Here is a 27,591-nt window from a genome sequence, read left to right on the forward strand (position 1 = left end):
ATAACATGCAGAATATAATATATAAAGTAATAGCTTTATTTTGAACTTTATTATGCTTCAGACATTTCTCTAGTCATTTTAGATTGATTTCAATAAACATTTTCCTATATCTTGTAAACTGCATTTTAAAATCCGAAATAATTTTGCAAATCTCCATATACAATGATACCAAACAAAAAACAAAAAAAATCAAGTTTTATTAGCAATTCTAAGCAAGAGCTGGCACAGTTAACATAAGCATTAGAAGGTAAACATCTCTTCAATAAAAAAATAGGCAATATTTTGATGAAAAAAATCAAGGATTGAAGGAAGAAGATTTTTCAAACAGCAGCTGGCACTTTCTTCACAATCTGAATCACCTGTGCAAATACATCATTAAATACTCACATGATATTTACAAAGTAGAGATAAGAGAAAAAAACCTTCTAAGTATCAGGGTCCTTCATCTGTTATCCCGCTTCCATCTTCTGGATCCATTACCTTACATTCCAACTAAAACTGTGATTCTAGTTAACTACAGTTGAAAGCTTATCAATTAAGTCATCAATAGTGTAAACCAGAAGTTGAATGTCCGCTTTTTCCTTCATTCGGTGATCACTATTCTTTCGGAGGATGACATCTACATCTGTGCTGACTACTTGGTCAGCAACCTGCATGGACGTATGCCATGGCACAATGTCATCCTTCATGCCGTGGAGCAATCTTATAGGGCAGTTCACAGGAATAGGACTATGTAACAAGCAGTGGTGCTCTGCTTCTTTAATGACACTGTACTGAATGCGATAAACTCCTTCTTCACTGTATTTTGATGGCATGGACCACACACCTTTCATCTCTATTTCCTTTTTTGCCTATTGGGAAAAATGAGGAAAACAAAAGTATTTACGCAACATTAACACATACAATAGTCTTAAACAATTCAAGTAAAGCAGTCTTTGAAGAAGGGGAAAACAGGTAAAAATATAACGATGATAATTATCAGTAATTAATTACTATGTGCAAGGAGCTGTGACAAGTATTTTCCACATAGTATCTCATAAGACCCTGATAATATCTGTTATTATTTCATTTTTACAAAAGAGGATATTAAAGTTAGAGTAATACATATGTTTAAAGTTGAAAGGTAGTTAACTGCTGTAACTAGGATTCAAACAGATTTAACTAACTTTATCGTGTAACGTCTTAAAAATCAGGTATTGCTTCATTCCAACTAGAAAGGGAAAATGAAGGGGAGAAAAGTACAATAATTTCTTGGAATCAGTACAGGTGGCATTCATATTACATAAAATCAAATCTTAGGAATAAAAATTGTTTAGATTTAAAAATCATGAACCTAAAAGTGTGTATACGAGAAGTTACTAAAATGGGGATGGGGTGGGAGAAGGAGAATAAAGCATAGTGCTAAAAATGAAAAATAAGACAGTGGTTATTCTGGGGCAACCATACACACCCGATTTTATCCTGAATGTAAAAAAAATGTAGTTTTTGCCTTTTAGAGTTCTATGGAATGAGAAAAAATTTGTTTGTTGTTTTGGATGACAAAGAAGTCTTCCAAATACTTACTGAAAACTGAGCATGGTATCATTTCTACCCTTAAAATACAACGCTGGGTATTCTTTGATTCTTGAAGAATTCCTATCTTTTAGATTATAATTTGTCTTAAACAATTTTTCTGGTTAAAGTAACATATACTTATTATAGAAACGTGGAAAATATAAAAAGCATAAAAAGGGCTTCCCTGGTGGTGCAGTGGTTAAGCATCCGCCTGCCAATGCAGGGGACACGGGTTCAAGCCCTGGTCCAGGAAGATCTCACATGCCGCGGAGCAACTAAGCCCGTGCGCCACAACTACTGAGCCTGCGCTCTAGAGCCCACGAGCCACAACTACTGAGCCCTCGTGCCACAACTACTGAAGCCCGCAGGCCTAGAACCTGTGCTCCGCAACAAGAGAAGCCACGGCAATGAGAAGCACACACGCCGCAAGAAGAGCAGCCCCTGCTCGCCACAACTAGAGAAAGCTCGCACGAGACCCAACGCAGCCAAAAATAAATAAATTAAATAAATAAAAACCAAAACAGGACTTCCCTGGTGGCGCAGTGGTTAACAATCTGCCTGCCAGTTCAGGAGACATAGGTTCGAGCCCTGGTCCGGGAAGATCCCACGTGCCGCGGAGCAACTAAGCCCGTGCGCCCTAGAGCCCGTGCTCTGCAACGAGAAGCCACCGCAATGAGAAGCCTACGCACTGCAGGGAAGAGCAGACCCCGTCCACCGCAACTAGAGAAAGCCGGTACACAGCAATGAAGACCCAATGCAGCCAAAAATAAATAAATAAATAAATAAATAAATTTATTTAAAAACAAAAACAAAAAGAAAAAAACTCCCCCCTTTCAAAAAACAAACAAACAAAAAGAAGCATAAAAATAAATAAATCACCCATAATCCTATTTCGTGGATATAACAACCATTATTATTCTGGCTTATTTCCTTCCAGTATTTTTCTATATGTGTTTGGTTTTTATATATACAATACGTAAAACACTTAGCTATTACAATTCATATATAGTTTTCAGCGCTGGTTTATTTATTCAATATATATATTTCTGGGTTTTAAAAGATTCTATTAAAAGTTTTTAAAGGCTGCATAATTGTCCACTATAATGCATCTAAGATAATTAACTTGACCATTCCCACACTGCTGAATACTTCCATGAACATCTTTGAACATAAAGGTTTATATGCATATAATAAATTCTTTGGAAAGATTATCACAACTTGAACTAGTAAATCAAGATGTAAATAGCTTTAAGCCTCTTGCAACCATATAATATGAAGGGCATTTCCGTCTAGAAAAACAGATGGACATCTTATCAAAAATAAAGAAAAATATAAGGAAAGAAAAGCTATATACAATATATTTCTAAAATTTTGTATTTAAATTTTCAATGAAAATATTATGATTTTTCCACATTTAAAGTTGTTGACTTATTACGAATACAAAGAGGCAAAAAAGAATTTAAACAGTAAAATATGTATGATATAATCTGTGTACTTAGGAATTTTATTTTAAAGATTATTATTATTTTTTTTAAATTAATTAATTAATTTATGGCTGTGTTGGGTCTTCGTTTCTGTGCGAGGGCTTTCTCTAGTTGCGGCAAGTGGGGGCCACTCTTCATCGCGGTGCGCGGGCCTCTCACTATCGCGGCCTCTCTTGTTGTGGAGCACAGGCTCCAGACGCGCAGGCTCAGTAGTTGTGGTTCACGGGCCCAGTCGCTCCGCGGCATGTGGGATCTTCCCAGACCAGGGCTCGAACCCGTGTTCCCTGCATTGGCAGGCAGATTCTCAACCACTGCGCCACCAGGGAAGCCCATGTGTACTTAGGAATTTTAAGGTCTTTTATAAAATTCCAAAAAGATTTGATTCAGTGAAAGAGCTGTATATCTGAAACCTAGACTTCTAAATATCTATAGCCAAATGATTTAAAATTAATGAAAGTCTAAAAAACTATAAAATATATGAACCCATATTAGTATCATGGGGTACTTTGCATTAAAGCAACATATGAATCAAATATTTAAAGTAAAAATGATATTCAGTTACCTTCAAGCTACTCATGATTGTTCCTGAATTGGTAATTTCAGTAATAAGAACTTAGTCTCATTGATTATTAGATGAAGTGGGAACTATGTTAATTACTGAGACATAATTAATAATAGTTGCATTTTAAGCATCATCGCCCACCCCAACTAGCTCTGTTATCTGCTATTGAGTTGAATGAATATTGTCCATTTGAAGAACAAACTTAACTTTACAAAATCTTATATGTCCCAAAGCCTCAAAAACAAAAGGTACAGAAATAGCAAAAACAGTATTAATCAGAGAAAATGTACAATATACATAATTTCTACACCAAGAAGAAACTAACAAGGCAATGTGGCTGTGAAGCTTAGACTCCAACAGCTGTGCATCCTGCCTGACGCCCTCTACTGTCCAAAGAAGCAGACAATGATTAGAGTTAGTTAAGAGGTAAGTCAAGTTCCTACATAATGGGTAATGCTGGGTCTTAACATTCCCAGGGCTAAAGAAGATAGTAAAAACCCACACCTCCACTCCCTTGACACTGCTAGTACTGGCTGTCTATGTGGAGAAGAAGAGATAGTGGTCCTAGTGTCCCTGCTCTTTCTTTACACATGCTTTTAAGTTAATAAGGGTCAACATGTTTCTGTTTAAGAATTTTTGCTGGTCTGACTTAGGATTAGCAAAGATATACCCTGATTTGCAGGCTATAGATCTTCTCAGTCACTTACAGGGTATCTACCATATCTTCCCTCTGAGTGATGGATACACACACATAAAAATAAATGTACATAGATCTTGTCATTTACCAATAACCTCCCAACATTGTTTAATCAATTCTTTCCCAGTAGGCCATCTTCTTGAAATAATTTCATACCATGAGAAGCACTGCATTATTGAGTTAGAGAACAGAGTACGGGGTCCGAGGTTTATATGCAGAAGGATACAGTGGTAGGAAAATTTAGCAGCATGAGGACATTGAGCAACCATGTATGAGAAACAATCAAGAAAGTGAAAAAACTTCAGAAACAGGAGGTAAGTGCAAAGAAGATCAGCTTTGTAATTTCAGCCCTGATAGGAAATCATATGAAGAACCTGACTGTGCAGATAATGCCATTCTTAAGGAGCTGGAAAGAACAATGTGAACTAAGAATAAACTTAGAACAGATAGTATATGGCACTGAATTCAATGCAGAACTTGAGGCAAAAGTCCATGACATTCTACTATTCAACACTACATAGGCTTTTTTTCTTCTTTTTCTTTTCCTCCTCCTCCTGCTCCCCCACTCTGTAGAGCAGTGGTTCTCACACTTCACCTGGGGGCCTGGTTAAAACAGATTACTCGGCCACACTCCCAGTTTCTGATTCAGCTGGTCTTGGTGAAGCTCAAGAATATCCATTTCTACAAGTTCTCAGGTGATGCTGTTGCTGCTGGCCTCGGGCCTACACTTTCTGCACCACTGCTCCGGACTGCTTTTCTTTCTGCTAGGATCTTAGTCCCACAAGTGAAATTTAGAGCCCTAGGAAAAATATGCCCAAGGAGAACTTAATTGATTGCAAAACAAAAAATAACATACACAAAAATAAACACCTATTAACCACCATTTTTTTTATCCTTGCAGACAACTGAAGTGCTTAAACATATGTCCAAGAACAAAGTATAATAAACTAATTCCGTTCCCAATTATTTCAGAAACCTTATTTCTATCATGAGTTACTGAAGAACATGCTAATGGTGAAAAGCACCTTTTTTTTAAAGGTGAGAATTAGGAGTAGAAAAAGAATGCTAACTTAGTGTCAGGAATGGCAAGTCTCATCTCCTGTGTATGACTGACAGTGTGTGCTTAGAGAACTCTTCTGAGAGAGGATCTGAGGCTTTCAGGCTAAAAAAACAAATAGTTTCCTAATTGATTAGCCGTCTTAACATGGCCATAGAATAGGTACTATTTTCCATAAGCCACAAAATAAGACTAAGAGGTCCAAAAAGAGATCACGACGTATGATCCAAATAAACAAATGTGGTTAATAAAATGTTGCTAAAACAAGAAATTTAAAGTGTGATTTCATTCATGTGGCTCAAATATTTGGCAAAATGATTTGAAGCGACTGTGAAAAAAAAGAAAACCTTAAACAGGAGACCAATCAGTTAAAGGCGGCAAAGAAATGGTATACAAAAAGGCAGTTAAGACAAAAGATGGGCCAGTGTAACAAGTCAAAGGACAGATGACACATGAACAAAATTCAAAGAGGGAGCAAAAGAACGACAGCAGGGATACACTGAGGTTGCCTGGGACTCACCTCAACAGGAAGCTGATTAAACTGTGTCACTAGGCCATCCACAGCTGTTGCTACGCCAATAAGAGCAACAACCTTTTGTGGCCGTGCGATTGCAGCATGAAGCATAAGCCATCCACCGAGGCTAGATCCAACTAGTATCTAAAAATAAAAACATGTAGTTTTAAAGAGGAATTTCTTTTTCTTTTCTGTAAGGCAGTGAATAATTTCATAGAATGTACATACTTTCTTTCTGTATATTCATTGGCTCCCAGACTTTTAATATTTGGCACAAAGTAAAATTAAGATTATGATTACTTTTTGTTAAAGTATTAGGTCTATAATAGAGAATAAACTAGACAAATAAAATTTGTAAAATGAAAAGTAAAATGCTACCTTCATTTTATGAGAAAGTGAAAATAATAGAACTGATTGGTTTGATACTGAAATACAAAAATGGATGGTTAGACATTTAAAATATTAAATAAATTTTCACATCTAAAGAAACAGCTCAAATGTCACGAGGTTGCAGTCAACAATTATCATCACATTTAACAAAAACAGTCACCTGTGGTCCTTCAGCTAAGTCATCAATTATAGAAAGAACATCTTTTCTCCATTTTCCCACTGTGCATTCTTCTAAGTTACCATCTGAATTTCCAACTCCTGAGTAATCAAACCTGGAAAAAGAGAAAACATATCTATATTTAGATATCTATGTATTTGCTTCTCTAATTTTTAAGGAAGATAGCACATTAATCATTATTACAATGTCTAAAATATATTAAAGTGAAACAGTGAAGTCAATACGTATTTCAGCAAATCCTACGGGCTTAACCTTCAAAGATCTCCCATAGCCACTTACTTTCTCACCTCCTCCACGGCTGCCAGCCTGGGCCAAATCACTATCCTCTCTTGACTGAACTAATGCAACAGTCTCCTAGTAGATCTCCATTTTCATTTTTCACCCTCAAAGTCTATTCCCCACACAGTAGTCGGTGATCCTTTTAAAACAAAAATCATGTCTTGCACAAACCCTCCAAAGGCTTTGTATAATCTTTAAGTAAAATCCAAAGTCCTTTCCATCCTCTAGCCCCTACCTACCTCTCTGATCTCATTTCTTACTGTTCCTTCTCCCTCCCAGCTGTACCCTTACTTTCCTTTTTGACGTTAATGGAATATACCACCCACATTCCTGCCTCAGGAGTTTTACAACAGCTTCTCCTTCCACGTGGACCACTCTACTCCAGATATCCACTCAGATTGCTCCCTCACTTCATTTAGGCCTTTGGCTCAAATGTTACATCTCCGTTAAGTCTTCTCTGACCATTCAACCGAAAGTTGTGCTTCTTTCATCATTCTCTAGTTCCTTACCCTGCTTTATTCTCTTTATAGCAAATATTGCTACCTGACAATACACATATTTGATTACTGGTTTGTGGTCTATCTCCCACACTAGAATGGAAGCTCCATAGGGGCAGATTGTTTTGTTCACACTGCTTTCCCAGTGCCTACATCAGTCCCTTGCACATGGTAAGTGCTAAGTGTATGTTTACTCAATTAGGAGAAGGAAGAGAGAAGTCCAGAGTCAAATTCATCATCACTAGCTCCTCCTCTTGGTTTTCTCTCCTTCCAACTTCCTAGTTCTCCAGGCTCAGAGTCTGTCTGATCTGTGAATTTTACCTCTCCTTCAAGGTCTCAATTCAATAATTCATGAAGTATCATACCACTCCTGCAGACTGCCCTAAACCCTAGTCATACTGAACTACTCCCAATTCCTGGATAAGCCCTTTCCTAACTTTGAGACTTTGCATGCTGTTCCACTGCCTAAAAAGCCTTCCTTCCCCATTCAAACTCTTAGTCATCCTTTAAGTCATGTCACCTCCTCTGAGGAACTTTCTTTGACAGAATGTGTCATTTAGTAGTAGTAGGTGACTTTCTTTGTACCCAATTCACACTTTTCATATTGTGTGTTGTAATCAAGTTTTAAATATATGTCTCTCTCTGACTAGAATGTCAGTTCTTCAAGGGCAGACTGTTTTATTTCAAGTTTGTTTTCCCCCAGGGTGTAGAACACTGCCTGCCCTGTACTATCCTCACTCTCTCATTTTTTCTCACATGCACCCCTTTCTCCTCAGTTTGGTAAGACTGGTGTCCTGGTGCAGGTCTTTGTCATCTTACACCTACCCTCTCACAGCAGCCTCCTGTGTCTCTATGACTATTCTTTCTCCAAATGGACCCACTTTATACTGTCAGGTTTTGTCTGACACACTGTATTGATATGGCATTAATTTCAATGGCTTCCTGTGATATATAACATAAAAATTTAGTGCTTTAGCCTGTTTTTTAAAAACATATTTTAGTCATCTCAGATTGACCTTTTATTTCTTCTGATGAAACTACTGCTTTAGTCAAACTGATCAACTTGCTGTTCCTAAAAAAGACTATGTTTTCTGTCTCTGTTTTACGCTTCATCCATTTCCTTCACATGGAATACCTTCTCCCATCACCTTCATTACTAATATCCCCTCTCACAGCTTAGTCCAAATGAAATTGTGCTGCAAAGGCTTCCCAGACAAGCCGGAAAAAAAAAAACCCTCTACTTAATGAAAGTTAGAATTCACTTTTATTAGTCACAATCATTTTATTGTATCCTGTTCTATAAGACAGTTTATGTGTGTATTTGTGTCTCATCATTCCTATGAGACTGTAAAGATCCTAGAGGGGAAATACCATCATCTTATTTTTGTTTCTGCATTCTCAATAGTGGCTAGCATGTGAACCTCACACACTGAGTACTATAATACATATTAAATGAATAGAACGTAAAAGTATAAAGAATTATTTTATTTAAATTTAAAGTTTTCAGTATTTTTCTGATTCTTAAAATCTGGTGAGAACTATTAAATCCTAGTGTTTTTCGTGTACTTGGAGAATATATATGTGATATATAGTGTATACATATTTTCTTAGAGATGAGGGATTAAAAAGTGATGGAGGGACTTCCCTGGTGGTGCAGTGATTGGGAGTCCGCCTGCCAATGCAGGGTACACAGGTTCGATCCCTGGTCCGGGAAGATCCCACATGCCACGGAGCAACTAAGCCCGTGTGCCACAACTGCTGAGCCTGCACTCTAGAGCCCGCGAGCCACAGCTACTGAGCCTGCGTGCCACAACTGAAGCCCGCGCACCTAGAGCCCATGCTCCACAACAAGAGAAGACACCACAATGAGAAGCCTGCGAATCGCAACAAGGAGTGGCCCCCACTCACCGCAACTAGAGAGCCCGCGGGCAGCAACGAGGACCCAATGCAGCCACAAATAAATAAATAAAATAAAATTTAAAAATAAATAAATAAAAGTGATGGAGAAATAAATTAAAATTAGGTATGAAGTGAAGTGGTTTTGGATCCTTGGGAAATAGCGTAACAAGGCAGCTACTGAAGTCTAAATCACGGTTATTATTTCTCCTCAATCCAGGGGATACAGAAGACAGATCAGGGAGAAGAGGGGAGAAAGACACCAACTAATTCTCCTTTACCCCCCTCTGTGGGCAATCACACATCTCTACTTGCTGTATGTTGTTTACAGTTGCCTTCCACCTACATGGTGAAGATGCAAAACACATGTAGAGGGCCTTCAAAAAGGAAAATATAAACATTCAGTGATACTAATAGGTGACAATATAGTTCATTCTTGCTGAACCCTAACCAAGTGACAAAGATAATTAAAAAACGTTCAGCAGTTTAAAACTTTTAAACACAGTAACGCAATTCTGTCTTAGCAGCCCCAATACTCTGGAACATATTCCCAAATGTAAAATTTTAAATTTTATTAGAAATAATTATGAGAGAAGACCAGCCCTAAAACCATGTGTTCCTGAGCTCCGACTCAATCTTATTTTAGGCATGGTGGCAGGATATTAAAAAACCATTTACACAGAACCATATGTACTATTCCTTGTATAATATACAGAACTAACCATTTCCTCATTCAAGATCTAAGTTTTACAGACAAAATCACAACAAAAGTAAACTGAGAAATTGGGAGTATAAATAGAAGATAAAATCTCTTATAACAAGTTAAAATGCAATCATTGTTGCTTTTGTTGTGGTCATCCATTTACAATGCTTGGTGTCAGTCTATTTATCTCTTGTAAAAATAAAATAGTGTGTGTGGAAAAAAAAAAAAGAAAATACATGAACAACAACAATAAAAGGATCCATGATTGTAAAAGACAAAAAATAAATAAATAAATAAAACTCTAACTTTCCTACCAAAAAAAAACCGCAATCAATAGCTAATAGTGATTAGATTGCAATGAAGTTTGATGAAAGCAAATAAAAAGGAACCTGATCAAATTAAAAATTGTAACGAAGGGCTATACTTTATAAAGTTTTATAAAGATACACTTAGGCTACATTTTAATACAGTATCATATAATTGTCTGTATACACTATAATTTCATCCTCATTACTTAATATACCTTTAAAAAGAAAATTTATTTCATGTGCATCCAAAATGCAGAAAACCCCCTTATATGTCTTATAGGGAGACAGGAACTGGTTATAGCTCTCATAGTCTCAATTTAAATTCGAGAACTGATAAAATGGGGATTTCTTGAGTCAAATTCTTTTGGGGACAAAGAAGGAGAATGATGGCAACTTTTCTGATATCATCATGCTTTGCTCAGGGTAGTCCTCCCCTTCCTGGAGAGCTCTTCCTTCTTACCCAAATTCCAACTATTTTTCAGTGTTCCTTTATAAAGTTTTTTCTATCTACTTCGACTCCTAGTTTTCTCTCACCTTATACAATTTAGTACCCTGCTCTTTGACATAATCACATTTTGATGAATATTTCTGTCTAATTTCCCATATGTATTTTATCTTGTATTTCCCCACCCTGATTAAAAGATCCTTACAGGCAACGACCATGTTTTATAATTCTTTGTATATTTCACAGCACCAGTATAGTGCTAGAAAGTCTACTTGTAAAAAATACTCCAGTCTTCAGAGTAACAGTTAGGTTAGAACATATTTTTAAGAGTTCTGAGCATGAAAATGAAATAATTCAGTTAATTTGATAACAGGAATAAGACAAAATTCATACAATTGACATACTTTTTGCTAATATATTGAATAGATAAAAGTCTTATTTTTAATTCTAAAAGTTTTAAAATTTTTTATTTCTAATTATTTTATATTTTATTTCTAAAAGCTGTATTTTCTAGACCTATTGAGTGAATGTTACTGAAACTCTTCTAAAAACTAGACAAATAGATTTTTAGGTTGCTAGTGATAGAAAAGAATTCAGAAATTATCTTTCGTCCAATCTCCTCCTTTTTATGATGAAGAAAATAGGTCCAGCATTTATTAACTGACTCATCTTGTCAGTTATTGCTAGCATTAATTCTAGAGCCCATGTTTCTTGAATTCCAGGCCAGCGCTCTTTTTACTAAACCATACTAATCTCTTCTGGCAAATCAGGCACTAAATAAATGATTGTTATAAGTAAACAAATCTAATAACAATGTAAACACATTATTTTAGTAAAATAATTATCAGTATGAAATATTAGGAACTGTGAAATCAAGTAGTAGTTAAACAACACATATCCTTATTTATGCTTATACATATTCAGGCTACAGAAGTGAAAGAAAAGAAACTCGGTGGAAATGCAAATTATACAACATTACTTTTACAATACTTTTAAACACATATATTGTTTTAAACTACATATTTTAAAAGGAAATAAACAGTGGTCAAATAAATGTCCTTAAGTCCCCAAAGGAAAACCACAATATAATTATGAGATTACAAGAAAGCCAATTAGTATACTGGTTTGTTGTCACGTTAGAATATTGTTTCTAAAGAGCTAAGTTACCACTAGTTTTTTTCTGCCACCGTTGTCGGTGTGGCACAAAGACCTTTATTTATTTATTTATTTATTTTGTTTTTTTGTTTTGTTTTGGCAGCGTGGCTTGTGGGATCTTAGTTCCCCGACCACGGATTGAACCTGGGCCCTCAGCAGTAAGAGCTCGGAGTCCTAACCACTGGACCGCCAAGGAATTCCCCACAAAGACCTATAAAAAAGGCTTTTTAAAGGCTGCACTTTACAAGAACCTTAAATCACAAAATGAAAGTTTACAGACCATTAAAATAAATTAATCTATAAAAATGCTGGCATTTGTTTCAGCTGGTTAGAGCAGAAGTAATTCTCTACTGCCACGGTAAATGGTAATATTTTCTCTAAAATGTTGTTGTTCCTACCTTATATAGGCGTGACCTAGAGATTTGCAAAACTCCTCAATCGCCAGTGCTTTTGTACCATTCATATTAGAAATATAGCCAGGGATGAAGATAATTCCTGGACTTTTGCCTTTTAGCCTCTTATAAGCCAGGTTTGGAAGGTCTGGTCGACTAAGGAAAGAGATTGAGGTCTTTTGTCTGCAAGCTAAACAAAGTACACAAAACATAAACTATAGTTTGCAAACACAGTTTTTTGAAAACCATACATATTTCTAATCTTAACTTTCTTAACTCATCAAACTGATGTCAAATACTATTTCCATTTAATAGAAAAAAAATACAGATGTGAAGTATTAAAGTCACAAGTCTGTGCATGGTATCTTTTAAAATCATGTCACAATCAGTGTCTTCTCTGAGCAAGGTCCAATCATGATTCTTCCAAAATACACAATGAGAAGGAAATCTGAAGGCAACAAAAGACAGAGAGACTTGTCAAAAATGTTTTTCTGTTGCTGCTATATCATGTCCCAAATAGTATCAATCAACATTCAGATTTACCTACACTAGTTTTAGCCCTTTCTTGTGAGATTTGTCTTCTTTAAAATTTTTTTTAATGTTTAAGGGGTTTCACATCCTCTACTTTTTAGTGGGGAGGGGGAGAAACAAGTTTGGTCTGCCCTTGGGAAGTTGTTTCAAAGGTAGAGGTGCTGTGCCCCTTTTATTACTGATTCCCTCTCCACCCATAAAATCATGGGCCATGGTAACAGCCAATGATGATTCCATATCTGCTGAGGTGGGTTCAATGAGCAGTTTCTTTATAAGTAACCTTGAATAAATGCATGATAATACCATTTTTGGAAAAAGATTTCTCATAGGGCTCCCAATCACTGTGTTTTATTTGTTGGCCTGGTTTTCTGTGAATGGTACACACAAATCTTAGTGCAAGTACAAAGGCACAATGGGTAAACCTTACAAGGTTGTTCCATTTCATTATTTTTAAAGTTCCTTCCCTACTGTAAAGTCAATACGTGCTCTTAAAAAATGTAGAAAGATATTTAAAAAAAAAAAAAAGTCATTTATAATCCCACTTTCTCCCTCCAAAGAAACTAGGCTTGTGTACTCCCTTAACAGTCTTTTTCTGGACCAACGGAATCTCTTTTTTATCACATGAAACCTTTCTCTACTTTATTGTGGCTAATTAAAACTTCTCAGTCTCTTCCATGTGAGCTAATAAAGTTTTCCTCAGTTTGGATTTGAGAAGTTGATTTTTTAAAAAACTGAATTGAAGCCCTTAAAGCTATCCCTTTTATATGTAATCCTGTTTCAGAGTTTCAATGTATAGTGAAATATGCCAAATTTAAAACTTTTAGTGAAAAACAAGGCTAGTAGGAGCCAGTTATGGTGGTTGACAGATTGCAGCAGCAAAAATGTTCATTTCCCATTTCCTTAGCACTCAAAAATTCCTTCCTATCCTCTCTTCCATATTATTTTCCAACAGGAAATTCTCCATAATTACAATTTGTTTAATCTTGGTGAGTTATAAGTGGTCAGGTTCTTAACATTATATCCGTGAATGATCTTCACAGTGTAAGGATTAGCTTAAAGCCTGGGGCATAAGTGTTCAATGAATGTTCACTAAATAGTAAAAGAGTATCATATTCTAGTTAATGAAATGACATACTATACTTTGCTAAAAAAACAGATATATAACAGCCTTTTGGTTGTGTACAATTAAAGGTAAGTTAAACTGATAATATGCTTAAAATTTTTAACTCAAAGGGTATTTGCCATGACAATTCCCATTCCAAGCACTATACATCTGACAGCTGTCTGGCAAGGGTGTGAAAACAACAACAACAAAAAAGATAAATAAAAAGACATAATTCAGAAAGACAAACTATATATATGGGGGCTGGGAGTGGAGTTAGGGTGGGACGGAGAAGAATCAAGCACAAGGAACGGAAATACTCAGGGGCTCTAATTTTTCGTCCAAATTCTAGTTTCCTTTGTAGAGTAACGACTACGGTTTTTACTGGGCTGCGATCATGGGAAAAACAAAACAGAAGCAAAAAACTAGAAATTACGCTTGATTACGGCGTTTAAACTTTTCCAAAGAAAATGTTCATATTGTAAAATCGCTCAAGTCAAGGGAGAGCAGGTCTAAGCATCTTAACAGTCACGATCTGTAAACCCTTTAGAACCAGCAGAGAAAAGCATAAGCAACTAACAATCAAACGCATTAAATGCACATCTGAATTTTTCCTAATGTTGGCGCTTAACAAAGGGGAGGCGGGCAGAGAGGATCCTTAAGACTGCAGAGCGTAACGCCACCAACGGCCCGGGCTGTCCAGAATACCCCGGGGCCCGGCAGAGCTCTCCTCACAGCCTTCTCCAGAATTGTCGAAAGCGCCTAGAACTGGGGTACTGAGAACCGGGGAAGAGCATTTCTGAACGGGGCGCCAAAAACGCATGGCACAGGAACTGACGGAATCCGTGATGTTCGAAAGTACGCGTCCTACTCCAACCTTTCGGACACTGACCTGGGAGCCACCGTGGCGCCCGCTCGGCCTTCGGTGCAAGTAACGTGCTGAGCCCACGGTGAAAACCGAAGGAGACGGCCATCCGGCCCAACCTGCGACAAGGTACCCAAGCACCCAGACCCACCCTCGCCATCTTCCCAACGGCCCCTGCGCCCCGCGCCGACCTACAGAGACAAGCACAGCGCCCAGAACTGAGCTTGCGCATGCGCCGCCCGCTGGACGACGCAACTTGGTAAACGGCGCCTGTCCGAGTTTCGACCCCCGGAGAGCGCACATGCGCAGAGCGTCGTCGCTCTTCCCAGCCTTTCGCTGTTCGGCTGTCCTGTCGGGGGGGTTCGGTCTGTGACTTTGGGATGTTTTGAGCGCCCTCGGTAGGCTGCTTTCTCGGTGGGTAGATACTCCAGGACTGGAAGCGAGGAGAGGAACCCCACCCATCGTTCCTAGATAGGAAACCATCTCATCATCCCGATGACAGTAGGGAGCTGAAACATAAAGTGCTAAGACTTGCTGCGTTACAAGTAGTTCTCACCCCCTTGACAGTTTTGACCTGTACCGGAAATGGTTCGAAGATCTGACCTTAATCCTGCTTGTATAAACACCTGGAGTGGAATCGAACATTCGCCGCTCCTTCGCCCTTTTTCAGTTTGTTTTAGCTCTTTGTATGCCTGACTGTTGAATTACCCTGACCCCTGTCTCATACTATACGCAAAAATAAATTCCAGTAGATAAACGGTCTCAACAGAAGAATAAAACCTGAATAGTTCTGTTCGCCCTGCTCCTAGAAATAAGAAAAAATATATAATTCCAATAAAATTGGCCAACAGCTGTGATAGGCAGTTCATATATGTAAACATGATGATCAACCTAACTGAAAAATTGGAATTAAAAAAATAACCCATGCCATTTTTCCTACCCATCAGATTGGCAAAAGTTAAAAAAGAACAACTATTGTTCTTTTTAACTTTTTTCCGGCAAGGAAGCTGGGCAATGGGCACTCATGTATGGTTGGTGGGAGGGTATACCGACAAACTCTTTTGTCAAGTAACCTGACCACCTATGGCAATTTAAAATATGCATCATTTTCATGCCCTTTGACCCAATGGCCCCCATTTGTGACTATCCTATAGAAAATACTAGTTTATACGTATGCATATTATCTACTAGAGCACCATTTTTAGAGGCAAACAGAAGAAAAAAATGGAATGGCCAATTAATGGTTGAATAAACTGTGGTACAAGGGTTTCTGGATTCCTGCTCTGACACCCTTCAAAGCAATTCTTGGAGGCCTCAAGCATCAACAAGTAAGGACTAGTTTTTTTTTTGTTGTTTGTCTTCTATTTAAAAGTTACTGTAGCTGGTTTAATACTGGATACAGTGAATCCAGCCTATCTTTGGAGTCTTGAGAACCTGTCCCATTAGAACACACTAGAAAAGTTGGATAAATACAAACTTAATAGATTTCTTTCTTGAGAGGTGTATTGCCAGAAACACCTGCTTGACAGCTGCTTGATTTAGCAACTTTCTCCAAAAGCTGCTGAGCTATTTTGCTAGTTCTCCATTAAGCCTGTTGTAGACTCTAAAGGGACTAAAATCACTAAGGTGATGCCCAATGCACATCACTTCAGCATCCTTTGTATCTTAACAATAAACACTTCTCCCTATGATTCTGGATATTTGCAAATATTCTCAATCATTCCTGTCCATATTCCATCCCTTTATTTTTGCAGGTCTTCTTGCATTTTATGTGCAGGGAAAAAAAAAAAATCTTACTTGTTCTCATAGTGGGAAAGGCACTGCACAAAAAAAGCAGGGAAACCCATGGACCATTTTCTCCATCCACCTTCATCAGTATAACAAATCAGGAAAAATTGTAGCTAGACTCAAGTGAAGATGCTTTTACTGACAGCAATGGGCCTGAAGTAGACAAATTTGTTTCCGTTAACCTACCATCAATGTTGCCTTCATTGACAGGTGTGAAAGGACATACTGTAGAGGGCGGTTTCTTCCTCTGAAATCTGCTTCCTTGTTCAGGGAAACAAATGATGTCCCCACCAAGTAAAGCCTTAGAGCTTTAACTTCATACCTGCATGATTTTTTCCCCATCAGAGAGAAGGATAGGTAAACACAGTCCTTCAATCCCCAGTAGTAATTGCATCTGTGCAATTAGACAAAAAGATGTCAGGTTACTCAGGGGTTATCTCATTTTGTTAGCAACAGGAATGTGACCAGAGATATTTCTGATTACTTCAGTTTATAAACTACAAGTCATAATGTTAGCACACAACAACCTTTATGTCGATTCTACAATGGACTTTTGCTGATTAATCCATCCTCTGTCATGTAACCAATGGGTGACTTCCTAATGAGAGATGAGTTTATTTTCAAATGTGAAATCTGGTCAATATTTTAATCCAAACTCAACATATTTTAACACACATATTGGAAAGGTTTACTATATCATGCAAGGCATAAAGTTGATTAGAATATCTTTACAATCCTATGAAGAAGGTAAAGTACAGTTCAGAAAAGTTATATCTTTACATTAACCAACAAAAGTTTAGCAATTGTATTTCACTCTCATTACAGGGTTTAGGGGTGATCTCTGAAAAAACAGATTATAAAAATGTCTTCTGCAATTGTGATTTTGTCCTTCACTGTTCAAGTAAAATCATGTGTCATCCAGTTGCAAAATCTTATTATTGGCAACATGTATACAAACCACTGCAAATAAAAAAAAAAATTGTACCCAGGCAGGCCTGACAAAGATTTTACAGACACTTCTAATCTAATCATTTCGCTTGTACTAGTAAGTAATGTCATTATTTTCTGCTTTCATTCTTTTGCCAAAGCGTAGAAAGAGTACATTCATACTTACAAATGCACACAACATGACAAACCAGGATAAATGGAATTTGAAAATCATTATAAAAGGACTTTCCTGAAGTCATTTCATTCAACAAAAATTAATTTAACTCTAAAAAACAAAGGCTAATTGTAAAGAAAATACATAATAAAATAGTACATTACAGAGTACATTAAGTTGAACTTCATTTGCCTTTTAATGGAATCACAATACTTCTGTAAATAAGGATTTTAATTGGTCTGTTCTTTGGTGAAAACAGCTGTATTTCATAGTTATGTCATGTGAGGCTGCAGCAAAGAGAAATCAGATAATATAAAGAAAATCGGCTACTGGTTGCCTTTATTCTCAGTACTGGGAATGGAGAAATCTTCATCAAAATAGCTCCTAAGTATTCTCTTTATTTTAAATTGCCCAATGTGACAGAATGTCTAAGACTGCTTCTTCCAAAAACACACAGCTTTTTGTTCTTCTTTTACAAAGAGTAGTTTGCTATATAGGTACAGTAGCTTATGCTGGTGGTGATGCTTCAAAGTCAACTTCCTGGGCACTTGCTGGCATCAAAGTACCATTTTAAAATGTAGAATAACACTAACTGCAGTTCATCACTTGAAACTACCACTGTTAAACAGAGGTGATATCGAGTCTTTGGTTTTGGTGTAGTACTTTAAACGTAGGGCCAAACTCCTCATACAATATATTCCCTTCCAAGCCCTTATTTGCTTATATTTATAAAATAACATTCAGCAAAATACTCCTTTTTCAAAAAAGCCAGTTGATTACCAGTAAAGTCAATGCCAATGATTTGGGTGCTAAAATAATTTCATATTTTCCAAGTACATATAGACATTTGTAAACGGTTTAGTTTATTTCACCAAAATCAACAATTGATAAAAAAGAATTTATAAGAAATGTTCCTATAAGTGATGCTATTTACCAAAATAGTATTTTCTTTCTCCTAGGCGCTTCAATTCTTTGCTATTTATGATCAAGCTTTGAGTTATTTACGCTCAATCTTTGAATTAAAATCCCTTCTTTCCCTTTTACAAATGACCTCCTGTTTATATGAAAACAGTTCTGAGTATCCATAGTTAAAGGGATGGGTCTGTTGGGTCTTTCCACCTGGTGTTGAATATGGCTTTATTCTTGTAAGAAATTATTGCAGTCTGCCCTGAAGTGGACTATTGGCGTTAGTTCACTACAACAAGAAGTGAGTGTAACCTTCCGCCCCAGTAACTATAACATCCATCCAGATCCGCATGGCTTCTGGCGATGGGGCCACCATATAGTAGATTCTGTCATGCGTCTTGACGCTAAAGGTGAGTAATGGATTAGGACTCTAAAAGGAAAAGAACATAAAACAAAATCTTGAAATTATAACATTAAATATAACACAGAGATATGTGAAGGCGTCTATGTAGCTATTACTTCTGTTCTAATGTAACCTATTCCCTGGCCCTCAACACCTTTCTCAAGATTGACCATATTTCTGGCCTTTCTGCACAAGAGCTCTCACAGTGAGCTCACCAATCGTTTTAGCAGCTACTTGTAAAGCTCCAGCAGGGTATCTAGCTGACAGTGGGTGTGCTAAAAATAGCTCAATAAATGTTATTCTTAGCCCTACTAAGATGTTTCCTTATGATCTTCCTCATAAGTAGGTAGTAGCTCCTTCTTAGAAGCCTAGCAAAGAGTTACTTGGCAGGGTCTCCCAAACCAATATATCCAGAGTATTTTCTCATTTTGTCATGATTTATTTTTTCACAAAAAGATCAGCTGCACTAACTACTTTACTTCTATGTTTACTTTTCCAACACCATTCTGATCATATCTATCCATTATGTCAGAATAACAAATCAAAATTAATTAGAATTCAAAAAATACCTTTTCCCCTACTTAATTATGCATTCAAATTGTAGGAATCTGAAATTCAATGTTTACCTTATTAGCATTCTTGAGGTGATCATAATATACTTCTTCAATGGCTTGAAAGTATATTACTCCTTTTAATTTAGCTTCATGCTTGTCTGCAATGGTAGATGAGTGTTAAAACAAATACTTTATCACCACTGATGGACAGGAAAAATTATAATTTCATTATAACTATCATCATTAAAATATTTATCTAGCATTTAAATTATCTAAGATTAATTAAGATAACCTAGGTTAGTACATTAGCCGCACTCTATCCTGAAGAAAGAAAAAAAAAAAGAAGGTTGGAATTAGCAACCCTAAACAAAAGAGACTAAGTGACTTTACTCAAGGCTCTTCACAAATTAGCAGTCAAAAGGTAACCCAGAATACTGACTGTCAGGTTAGCACACAAAGTGTAAACACCATTGACATCAAGATAAATTATTTCCCCACGTTCTCCAGGACAGTAGTTGTAATGAAAATATTAATATGCAGCTCTGTTGCAATGAAATTTGTAACAAGTGTGTTTTTTGATTTCTAAGTTAAAATAATATCCTACTTATGTTTCTTTCCTATCAAATTTCTTGTCTAGTATGCTTGATATTTCATCCTGTTCTCAATGGAGTTTCATGTCAGTAATTTAATGTCCTTTCAGTGCAGCGTTTTCCAAACTGCTTCCAAAGATTTCGTCAGATTTGCCGTAAAGACCAAACAGAGCATAAAACAAAACAGAAACAAACAACCAAACCACCAACCAAACAGCATCACTCTGTGGTGACTAATAACACCAATATGTTCTTGAGACATTTTGTAATTTAAACTCTGCAGGGATGACAGCACATGAAAGCACATTAAAGAATCTCAAAATTATGGATGAGGATACAGAGAAAGAGACTCTATCATACCCTGCTGGTGGAAACGCAAATGAGAAAGTCTCTTTTGGAAGTCAATTGGTAAAACATACACAATGAAAAATGCCAGAATTCTTACTCAGCAATTCTGCTTCTAAGACTGTATCGTATAAGACCTACGCGTGCATGTGCACGTGTATTTGGGTTCGTTGGAGCACAAGCTGCAAAAGATCTGCTGGAGCTTTAATAGGGAACTGATTTAATTCTAGACCAGCCGTACACTGCCATCTACACAGCCACTGAAAAGACTGAGGTAAATCTGCATGTGCTCAAAGAGAAAAATCTTGAAATACTGTTATGTGAAGAAAGGTATGAACAGAGTGAATAATTTGGTCCTAACTGTATTAAAGAAGAAAGAATACCTATATAGACTGAAACATACATGAAAAGGAATGGAGAAAGTCTGAAAGGCTATTTCAGGCTTAACAGTGTTAGAAAAGGTAGAACTTTTGTGATGGGAAGAGACTTACTTTCATTATATAGACTTAGTTCCTAGGGAAACTCTGTTTTAATTAATACCGTGTTCGGTGGGTTTCCACCAGTTTCTGTGAAAGAGAAGGTCAGTGTGTCTCTCAAACATTTGGTGGAAAAGGTCCTGCAATAATGAATTCATGGGAAAACAATAATACTTTGTTTTTTGGAAACAGAGGTAAAATAAAATCTGGAGATAAAAGTAAACCTTGTCAGTGTTTCAAAGCAGACAGAAAACTGGGGAAGAAAACTTTTGTTTGTAGGGCACTTCAGATATGAGAAAGAATCTGAAAAATACAAGCATAAGAATGAAATACAAATCCCAGAGAAAAGGAGCAGAAAAGAGTGAAGCTGTTTTGTCTGAGTTATTTTAAAATTTTATTTTTGGAAAATTCTGGCTGAGGTTGTCTTTGGAGACTAGCACGTAGCAAAGTTTTGTTTATGCATTTTGCAGACACTAAATTGGCATTTCTTATTACATAGGCATCTTTTCTATTGTATTAACTAAAGAGACTGTCTCTGGATTCTTATAAAACCCAAGGTCAGAAAGCCCAAGAGAGGCAACCTGTGAGGGTTAGTAGACCATTTACTTCAGGCCACTCGCCCCTGTAGCAACTGGAACCCCACCCAAAGAGCCCCTAACTGAAAGGCATGCACCCCCTGCCCTTTCCTCACCCCGATTCTGGGGCTCCATTGCCAGTGTTTCCTTTCTTCCACGTGCTTCTTGGCTGCTCACACCCCTCTTCATAAACATATCCTGACCTCACACTACAGATTAAATGACTGGACTGTTATTTTTTATTACCTTGACACACTTTGTAACAATTCCCAACAATGCTCGTAAATGCTGATACAGTCACCCCAAGGCAGGGTCTCTTCATAACCTCTAGTCTGATTCTACTCTTACTCAGCAGTTGAAAAGAGAGCAGAGCTATTCTTATGCTGCTAATGGACATATTTCATATGTGATCTACGTGTAAATAAGGGGCTTCTTAATAAGTAAACCGGTTACACAAATACTCCTGTATTTACAGAAGATTCAGTAGGGTATGGTTCTCATAATCCATCATTTAAAGAATCCAAAAATATTCCAGTCACTTAATAAATACTTACTTATTCACTAGTTCACTGATGAGCTTTACTCTCTGTGCTGAAATTGTCATTCTAGTATATAAACTACCGTTGAATGACTGTCAGTTAAGCTGCCTAATTGTGTGTGACTTTAGAGCATATGACCATAGAGAAATAAATAGAAACCTTTTTTTTTTCTGATTTCATGGTTTAAAAGATAATATTTTGGTCTAAAAAATAAATTCCATTTAATATTTATTTGGGCTTGAGCTTATTTCAGAACTAGAATAGACTAACTCACACTTTTTAAATAACATAATTTTTATTATTTCTAGAGGAAATTCATATCAGGTGGACCATATAATCTGAATAGAAAATAATATACATCTATCAAGCTAATATTGCCATTAATTCTATTACTTATCACTCTAATTATTTATTCTGAATTTTATTGCCTTTGTTCTTTAACAGAGAATTCCTGATTTGAATATATCACTCAGATTTTTTTTATCACCCACCTGCATAATAAGAGAAGGTGCGCTTGTTCCGATCAAAAACAAACCAACGTTTTTTCCAAGTTTTAATTTTTCCACCCATTTTGATGAGGAATCCTCTGCAGGTCTTCTCTGTGATTGACACATGATAACAGGTATCAATATTGTGGCCAGCAGTCTCCACGTGGCTGCGCAAATCAAAGTCTTCCTTCCGGATAGGCAGATAACGGGTCAGAGGTCGAGCCTGGAAAAGCACAAGCCCATCTCATCTATAGCTAATTATTTGTTTTGTTTTAGGTCACAGATGTTTAGAAGCAAAAGTGAACTGAAAAGCCTAAGTGTTAAAATGTGCATGTGATTATGAGAACTTAAGCTAAACATTGTCACTTGGAATCTAAAAAGCGAATGGCATTTTAAGAAGGATGCTATGGTATGGGGGGGAAAATGTGGATAAACTCAGGCCAACAGATTCTATTCCTTGAAATGGCCAGATGAGAAAATGGAAACATGTCATTTACCTTAGCTTTAACAGAGGTACTTAGCACTTAAAAACACAGGGAAATAAGGCATGAAGTTATCTGGGCTGCTCCTTACAGATGAGGACTCTTCCTCTGTAACGTATCCAGGAGTTCTCCCTGCCACAACTCAACAATAGTTCTCCTTAAATAACCGCAGACATGACATAATTGACTGAACATTATTTAGTAAGTCCAGCCCCCAAGGATGTATGTACATGTCGGCTTGCGTACACCCTGTGATAGAAATTGAAGGCAGAGATGTATGTTTTGAAAAGCGAACCTGAAATAAGGTAAGAAGTGGAATCAAAGCTGTACCCAATGAACTGTCCAGGACGAGACACTGAAGAGATGTACATAGATGTCTCTTATTTTACTATGGCTGGAGTAGAGGTTCATCTAATCTAGGAAGCACATATTGCACGGGTAGTATTTCTAAAATAGTCTTTTATTTTATCCTGTTAAATTACCCCACCCCTTTGCCCTGGGGGAAAATAACCTAATCATACACTTGGAAGCAAAAGTTATAATTGGGATTAAAATAGAATTGTGCCTTTTGGTTTTGGCCTCAGATATCAAACAGGCATGGATGACCTTTACAATAAATCAAAATGTGACAGAGGTTTGGCATAATGAAATAAAATGAACAAGTTTTACTTTGTATTTTTCCTTTATTTTGCCTTTGATTCTGTGGTACTTTGATGTTAGACAGATGCCACAGATTTACTGAGCCCTCAAAGGACATGAAGTCTTAAGGCGAGTCTCCAACTGTTGTACTTCAGACTGCCAGCAACTGTGAGGAATAAGGGAATTGGTACCTTTTACCATTAAGTCTAGTAAGCTTTGGTAAAACTGATTTGAACTTTAAATTACATGGCACTTAAAATTTTATTTTAGTTTCTCAGAAAACATACATTATGTAAGCAGTTCTAGTGACAAGAACGGAGACTCAGACTCTACTGACTGAGATAGGAAGTCAAACAAAGTGGATGGTTTTCCTGAGTTTTGCTCGAGTTCAGGAATCCTGTGCACATGTGTGTGGACTGATGCAGCAAAGGGGAAACGTGTGACAACACAGTGGTTAGGGAAAAAAACCCCAAAACATGAACACCACCACCAAAAAACCGGGCTGGTAAAAGTATACTGTTCTGGAGTGTTTGCTTCCAAAAGATGTCTTAATAGACTCTCTTCTCTTTCTCAGCTTAGTTTGGGTGTTGTATTTGTTTTCAGTAATGGATCCAGCTGCATTTTCAAAGCTGCTCAAGAAGACATTCTCCTTTTAAATATACTCCAAAAAAAATGGGTAGAAGAAAAAGTGCCTCTCCAATCAAAATGTGCCACGTATAACTAAAGAGAAATGTCATTTTGTTAGTAGTTCCCAGTGGGTTTTGAAATAAACACACATTTTTTTTGCCCATTAATGCACTTCTCTTAGCCATTACATGTCAAGGGCTAATAGGCAGCACAACCAAAGGTATCCTCAGACATAGCATGACTGTCTTCTGAAAAACGACCACCAGGGGGCAACCTACTCCAATCCATCCAGATTGACCAACCAACCTGTGCCCTTTGTTTCTCCCTTATTTTTACTTCCTTTTCAATTAACTTCTGCCTCTGGCTGGTTTCTTCCTGCAATCGTTTTTCCAGGAGTTCTCGGCGTCGTTTTTCTTCTTCCAGAGCGCGTTTCTTGGCTTCCATTTCCCGTTCCTAAATATCATTATGCAGAAAAAAATTTTCAGACATACTGCTTATACTTGAATGATTCCAATATGAAAACAAATAATTCTCACTAGACAATTCTTGATTTTATAGCCCAGTATATATCTAAGACTAAAACACCCGTAATCACCATTCACAGAACTTTCAAAAGCATCCTGTGCAGAAATGCAACCACTACATTTAATTAAAAATGAAATATTAAGTGAAACACAGCTTGTGACTCTATTCAGTCATTTCATACTAATGACCCCATATATTAAAAACTCTCCATTTTTAATATAAAAAAGGCTCACTAATTGTGACCCAACACCAGTCACGACTTTCGGCCTTTCTTTGATGGCCGTAGGTCCTTCCAATTCCTGTTGTTGCTCTGTGGCTTCCTGGCTGACGGTCACAGAGGAAGTGCCCAGGGAAGTTAGAAGAGGAAAGGAGGTGCCCTTTCAGGCAGGATGCAAAGGCATTTGGGGAATTCCTAAGGAAGTTCAGATTCTGGCTTGAAATACAGTCACAATAACATGGGAGTTTTAATATTACAATAGTGTCTTTACCACGAACTGGCAAGGCAGGGAGAATGCATAAAGACCTGCCATTCCTCCTGTTCCCCGGCAGGCAAACAAAGGCGCCATTGAAGGGAAAATGTAATACAAAGCATTCATTTCAGTTTATGTCCACACAATACACATTATGAAAAATGGTAGTGCAGTAAAGAGCCGTAGAGAACATCTCTCTAACACCCTCACTTTTCAGAAAAGAAAATGGGGCCAGTGGGAATTCCCTGGCAGTCCAGTGGTTAGGACTCTGTGCTTTCACTGCCGAGGACCTGGGGTTCAATCCCTGGTCAGGGAACTAAGATCCCACAAGCCATGTGGCACGGCCAAAAACAAAAGTAAATAAGGCCAAGGAAGGCAGAGTGACTACTCCAAGATCACGCTGCTTATTGAGGCCTGAAAACAGTTTCCCAGTGTCAAGTGCAGGGCATCTTGAACTACTACGTCAAAGATATTAGGCCTACCCTGGACTCAAGAAGCCTTGTCTTCTCTGCATGAGCCTGCTTCAAAAGTCTCTCCATTTCTTCTATTCGGGCAATATTTGAAGTGCTGGCACTGAAGAAAACACAAAAGCCTTTCAAGAATACTGCTTCTTACTGATGTCTCTTCAAACACACACACACACACACACACACACACACACACACGACAAGATCCAATACAATTTAAAGGATGTTACTTACAAGAATCACTGGTCTGAAGAGGCAAGTCAATTCAACTCTGAAAACTGTAGGTGAAACTTAACTTACCTCAGTTTTGAGAGATAAAACATAGGCAAGGAAAATAATACCAAATAAAGTGCTTTACTCATAAATAAACCAAAACCAGCTCCTACAAAGTGTGTTCTCAAAATGTTTCCTCCAAAGTCTAAAAATTTTGGCCTGCAGGAAGTCTTCCCATTAGTTTAATTATTCAGGGATGCCAGACCAACGACACTATCACCAAAGTTCTATGTAGATGACCCCTAAGTTTGGAAGTCACTTTATTTGGTTTGGGATCATGTATCACCAGCTACTTTTTTGTTATGCCTTTTTGCTTGTGGACATTTTATTTCTTAAATGGTGATTTAAGATGGCCAATTAAAAAAATGACTTCTCTTACAGGTGCAATAGAAGGGTAGTGGCCGGTTTTGCCAATAAAGCCCATCCACCGTACGAACGAGAAAACTGCATTAAGGGATTCAAGAGCTTCAAAAGTAATGCATCTTGAAAAAGATACCACATAAACACATGAAGGAAAAAACCAAAGGGAGTGAAAGCTGCAAGACCAGGTAGGATAACTAACAGAGAAGGAGAAGAACTTAGAAATGTTTAACATTAAACAAAATATATTATTTTTCCCTTGTTTACATTTTATTTGACTATTCTGGAAAAAAAGGACCTTGGCCTAAGTCAAAACTTATTTATTTTGATGTTCCAGCCATGGAGAACCAACGTTATTTCTTATGCATGTTTACTTGCATAGTCACTTAAATGTATCTTCTTTTGTAGACTCTCTTGGCTATAGAGAGGCTTTTGTGCCTGTATCCTCCATAGCATAAAGCCTGGCACACAGTAGGGGTTCATGTTTGCTACACACATTCATATAAAAATTAATTCATATAAAAATGAATAAGATAATCATTCATTAGTATAGTCTCGCTAAATCATATTGTTGATCAACTCAAACCTACGATGTTTGAGGGCTAAGAGTTCTTTTGAAGAGAAACATGACCACAGTAATGTAGGACATATGGTTTATCTTAAAATCAGTACTGTGCACACATGTTTATAGCAGCTTTATTCATAAATGCCAAAACTTGGAAGCAACTAAGATATCCTTTAGTAGGTAAATGAATAAATAAACCATAGTACATCCAGACTATGGAATATTAGTCAGTACTAAAAAGAAATGAGCTATCAAGCCATGGAAAGACATGGAGAAACTATACATGCATATTACTAAGTGAAAGAAGCCAATCTGAAAAGCTAAATGCTTTATTACTCCAACTATATGACATTCTGGAAAAGACAAAACTATGGAGGCAGTAAAAAAAAATTATATTTTATATACTTTAAAAGCTACTTTGGTTATTTTGTTAAAAAATAATTAATTTTTATCCATGGACACCTACTTGTTCTCTATAGCTACACTTTTGCTATTGATTTAATATTTCCTTGACATGTAAACCACTTTTATTCAGCAAAATTTTTGCTGCTCTATGATACTGTGTTGCCACTACCTGATACTTTTGGGGGGGATCAGAACTGTACCTGCAGTGAAAAGCAAAAGCAATTGCAATAGCAATTTAGGGTGAAGTCTAGACTTGTCAATACAATGGCATGGAACAAATGAAATGCCATTTGGCTAGCACCTGTCATGCCAAGGGAGAGCCTGAAGTCACTGAAGATACACTTTGTAATGCATTACCTGTAGCACAGGACACTCATCATTGGTTTCTCCAGCCCACCTAAAT

At 37.1% G+C, this 27,591-nt stretch overlaps 2 protein-coding genes across 13 annotated transcripts in view; both read right to left on the minus strand.

The window, feature by feature from the left end:
• Nucleotides 1-160: 160 nt before the first annotated feature.
• Nucleotides 161-16,920, minus strand: ABHD10 (abhydrolase domain containing 10, depalmitoylase). Of its 2 annotated transcripts, none has more exons than XM_068546771.1 (5): nt 14,637-16,920; nt 12,118-12,301; nt 6,419-6,530; nt 5,875-6,012; nt 161-851 (listed from the first exon to the last, which is right to left on the minus strand). In XM_068546771.1, exons 1-5 carry the CDS (start codon nt 14,839-14,841, stop codon nt 507-509), a joined length of 984 nt encoding a protein of 327 aa, XP_068402872.1. In that variant the 5' UTR covers nt 14,842-16,920; the 3' UTR covers nt 161-506. The 2 variants fall into 2 exon arrangements, with proteins under 2 accessions (XP_068402872.1, XP_068402873.1); XM_068546772.1 differs by lacking the exon at nt 161-851 and adding an exon at nt 1,135-2,205.
• Nucleotides 16,921-17,061: 141 nt separating this feature from the next.
• The window catches only part of PHLDB2 (pleckstrin homology like domain family B member 2), a 124,010-nt gene continuing 113,480 nt past the window's right edge, over nt 17,062-27,591 (minus strand). For all 11 annotated transcript variants that reach the window (XM_068546768.1, XM_068546770.1, XM_068546769.1 and 8 more), the window contains 5 exons: nt 25,601-25,691; nt 24,430-24,576; nt 22,379-22,598; nt 19,435-19,520; nt 17,062-18,835 (listed from right to left, as the gene is read on the minus strand). In XM_068546768.1, the coding sequence (XP_068402869.1) occupies nt 18,695-18,835; nt 19,435-19,520; nt 22,379-22,598; nt 24,430-24,576; nt 25,601-25,691 (685 nt within the window). In that variant the 3' untranslated portion in view covers nt 17,062-18,694. The remainder of the gene's footprint in view (nt 18,836-19,434; nt 19,521-22,378; nt 22,599-24,429; nt 24,577-25,600; nt 25,692-27,591) is intronic.

Source organism: Eschrichtius robustus, chromosome 6, assembly GCF_028021215.1.
Source record: "Eschrichtius robustus isolate mEscRob2 chromosome 6, mEscRob2.pri, whole genome shotgun sequence".
Classification (NCBI taxonomy): Eukaryota; Metazoa; Chordata; class Mammalia; order Artiodactyla; family Eschrichtiidae; genus Eschrichtius; species Eschrichtius robustus.

Bases quoted from the DNA above. Each gene is read 5' to 3' on its own strand.
- ABHD10 (XM_068546771.1), bottom strand. From the start codon at position 14,841: ATGCGCAAGCTCAGTTCTGGGCGCTGTGCTTGTCTCTGTAGGTCGGCG. The intron at 6,013-6,418 runs GTGACTGTTTTT...TTTTATTTTTAG, and splicing joins ACTTAGCTGAAGGACCACAG to ATACTAGTTGGATCTAGCCT. The intron at 852-5,874 runs GTGAGTCCCAGG...TTTTCCCAATAG, and splicing joins TTAATCAGCTTCCTGTTGAG to GCAAAAAAGGAAATAGAGAT.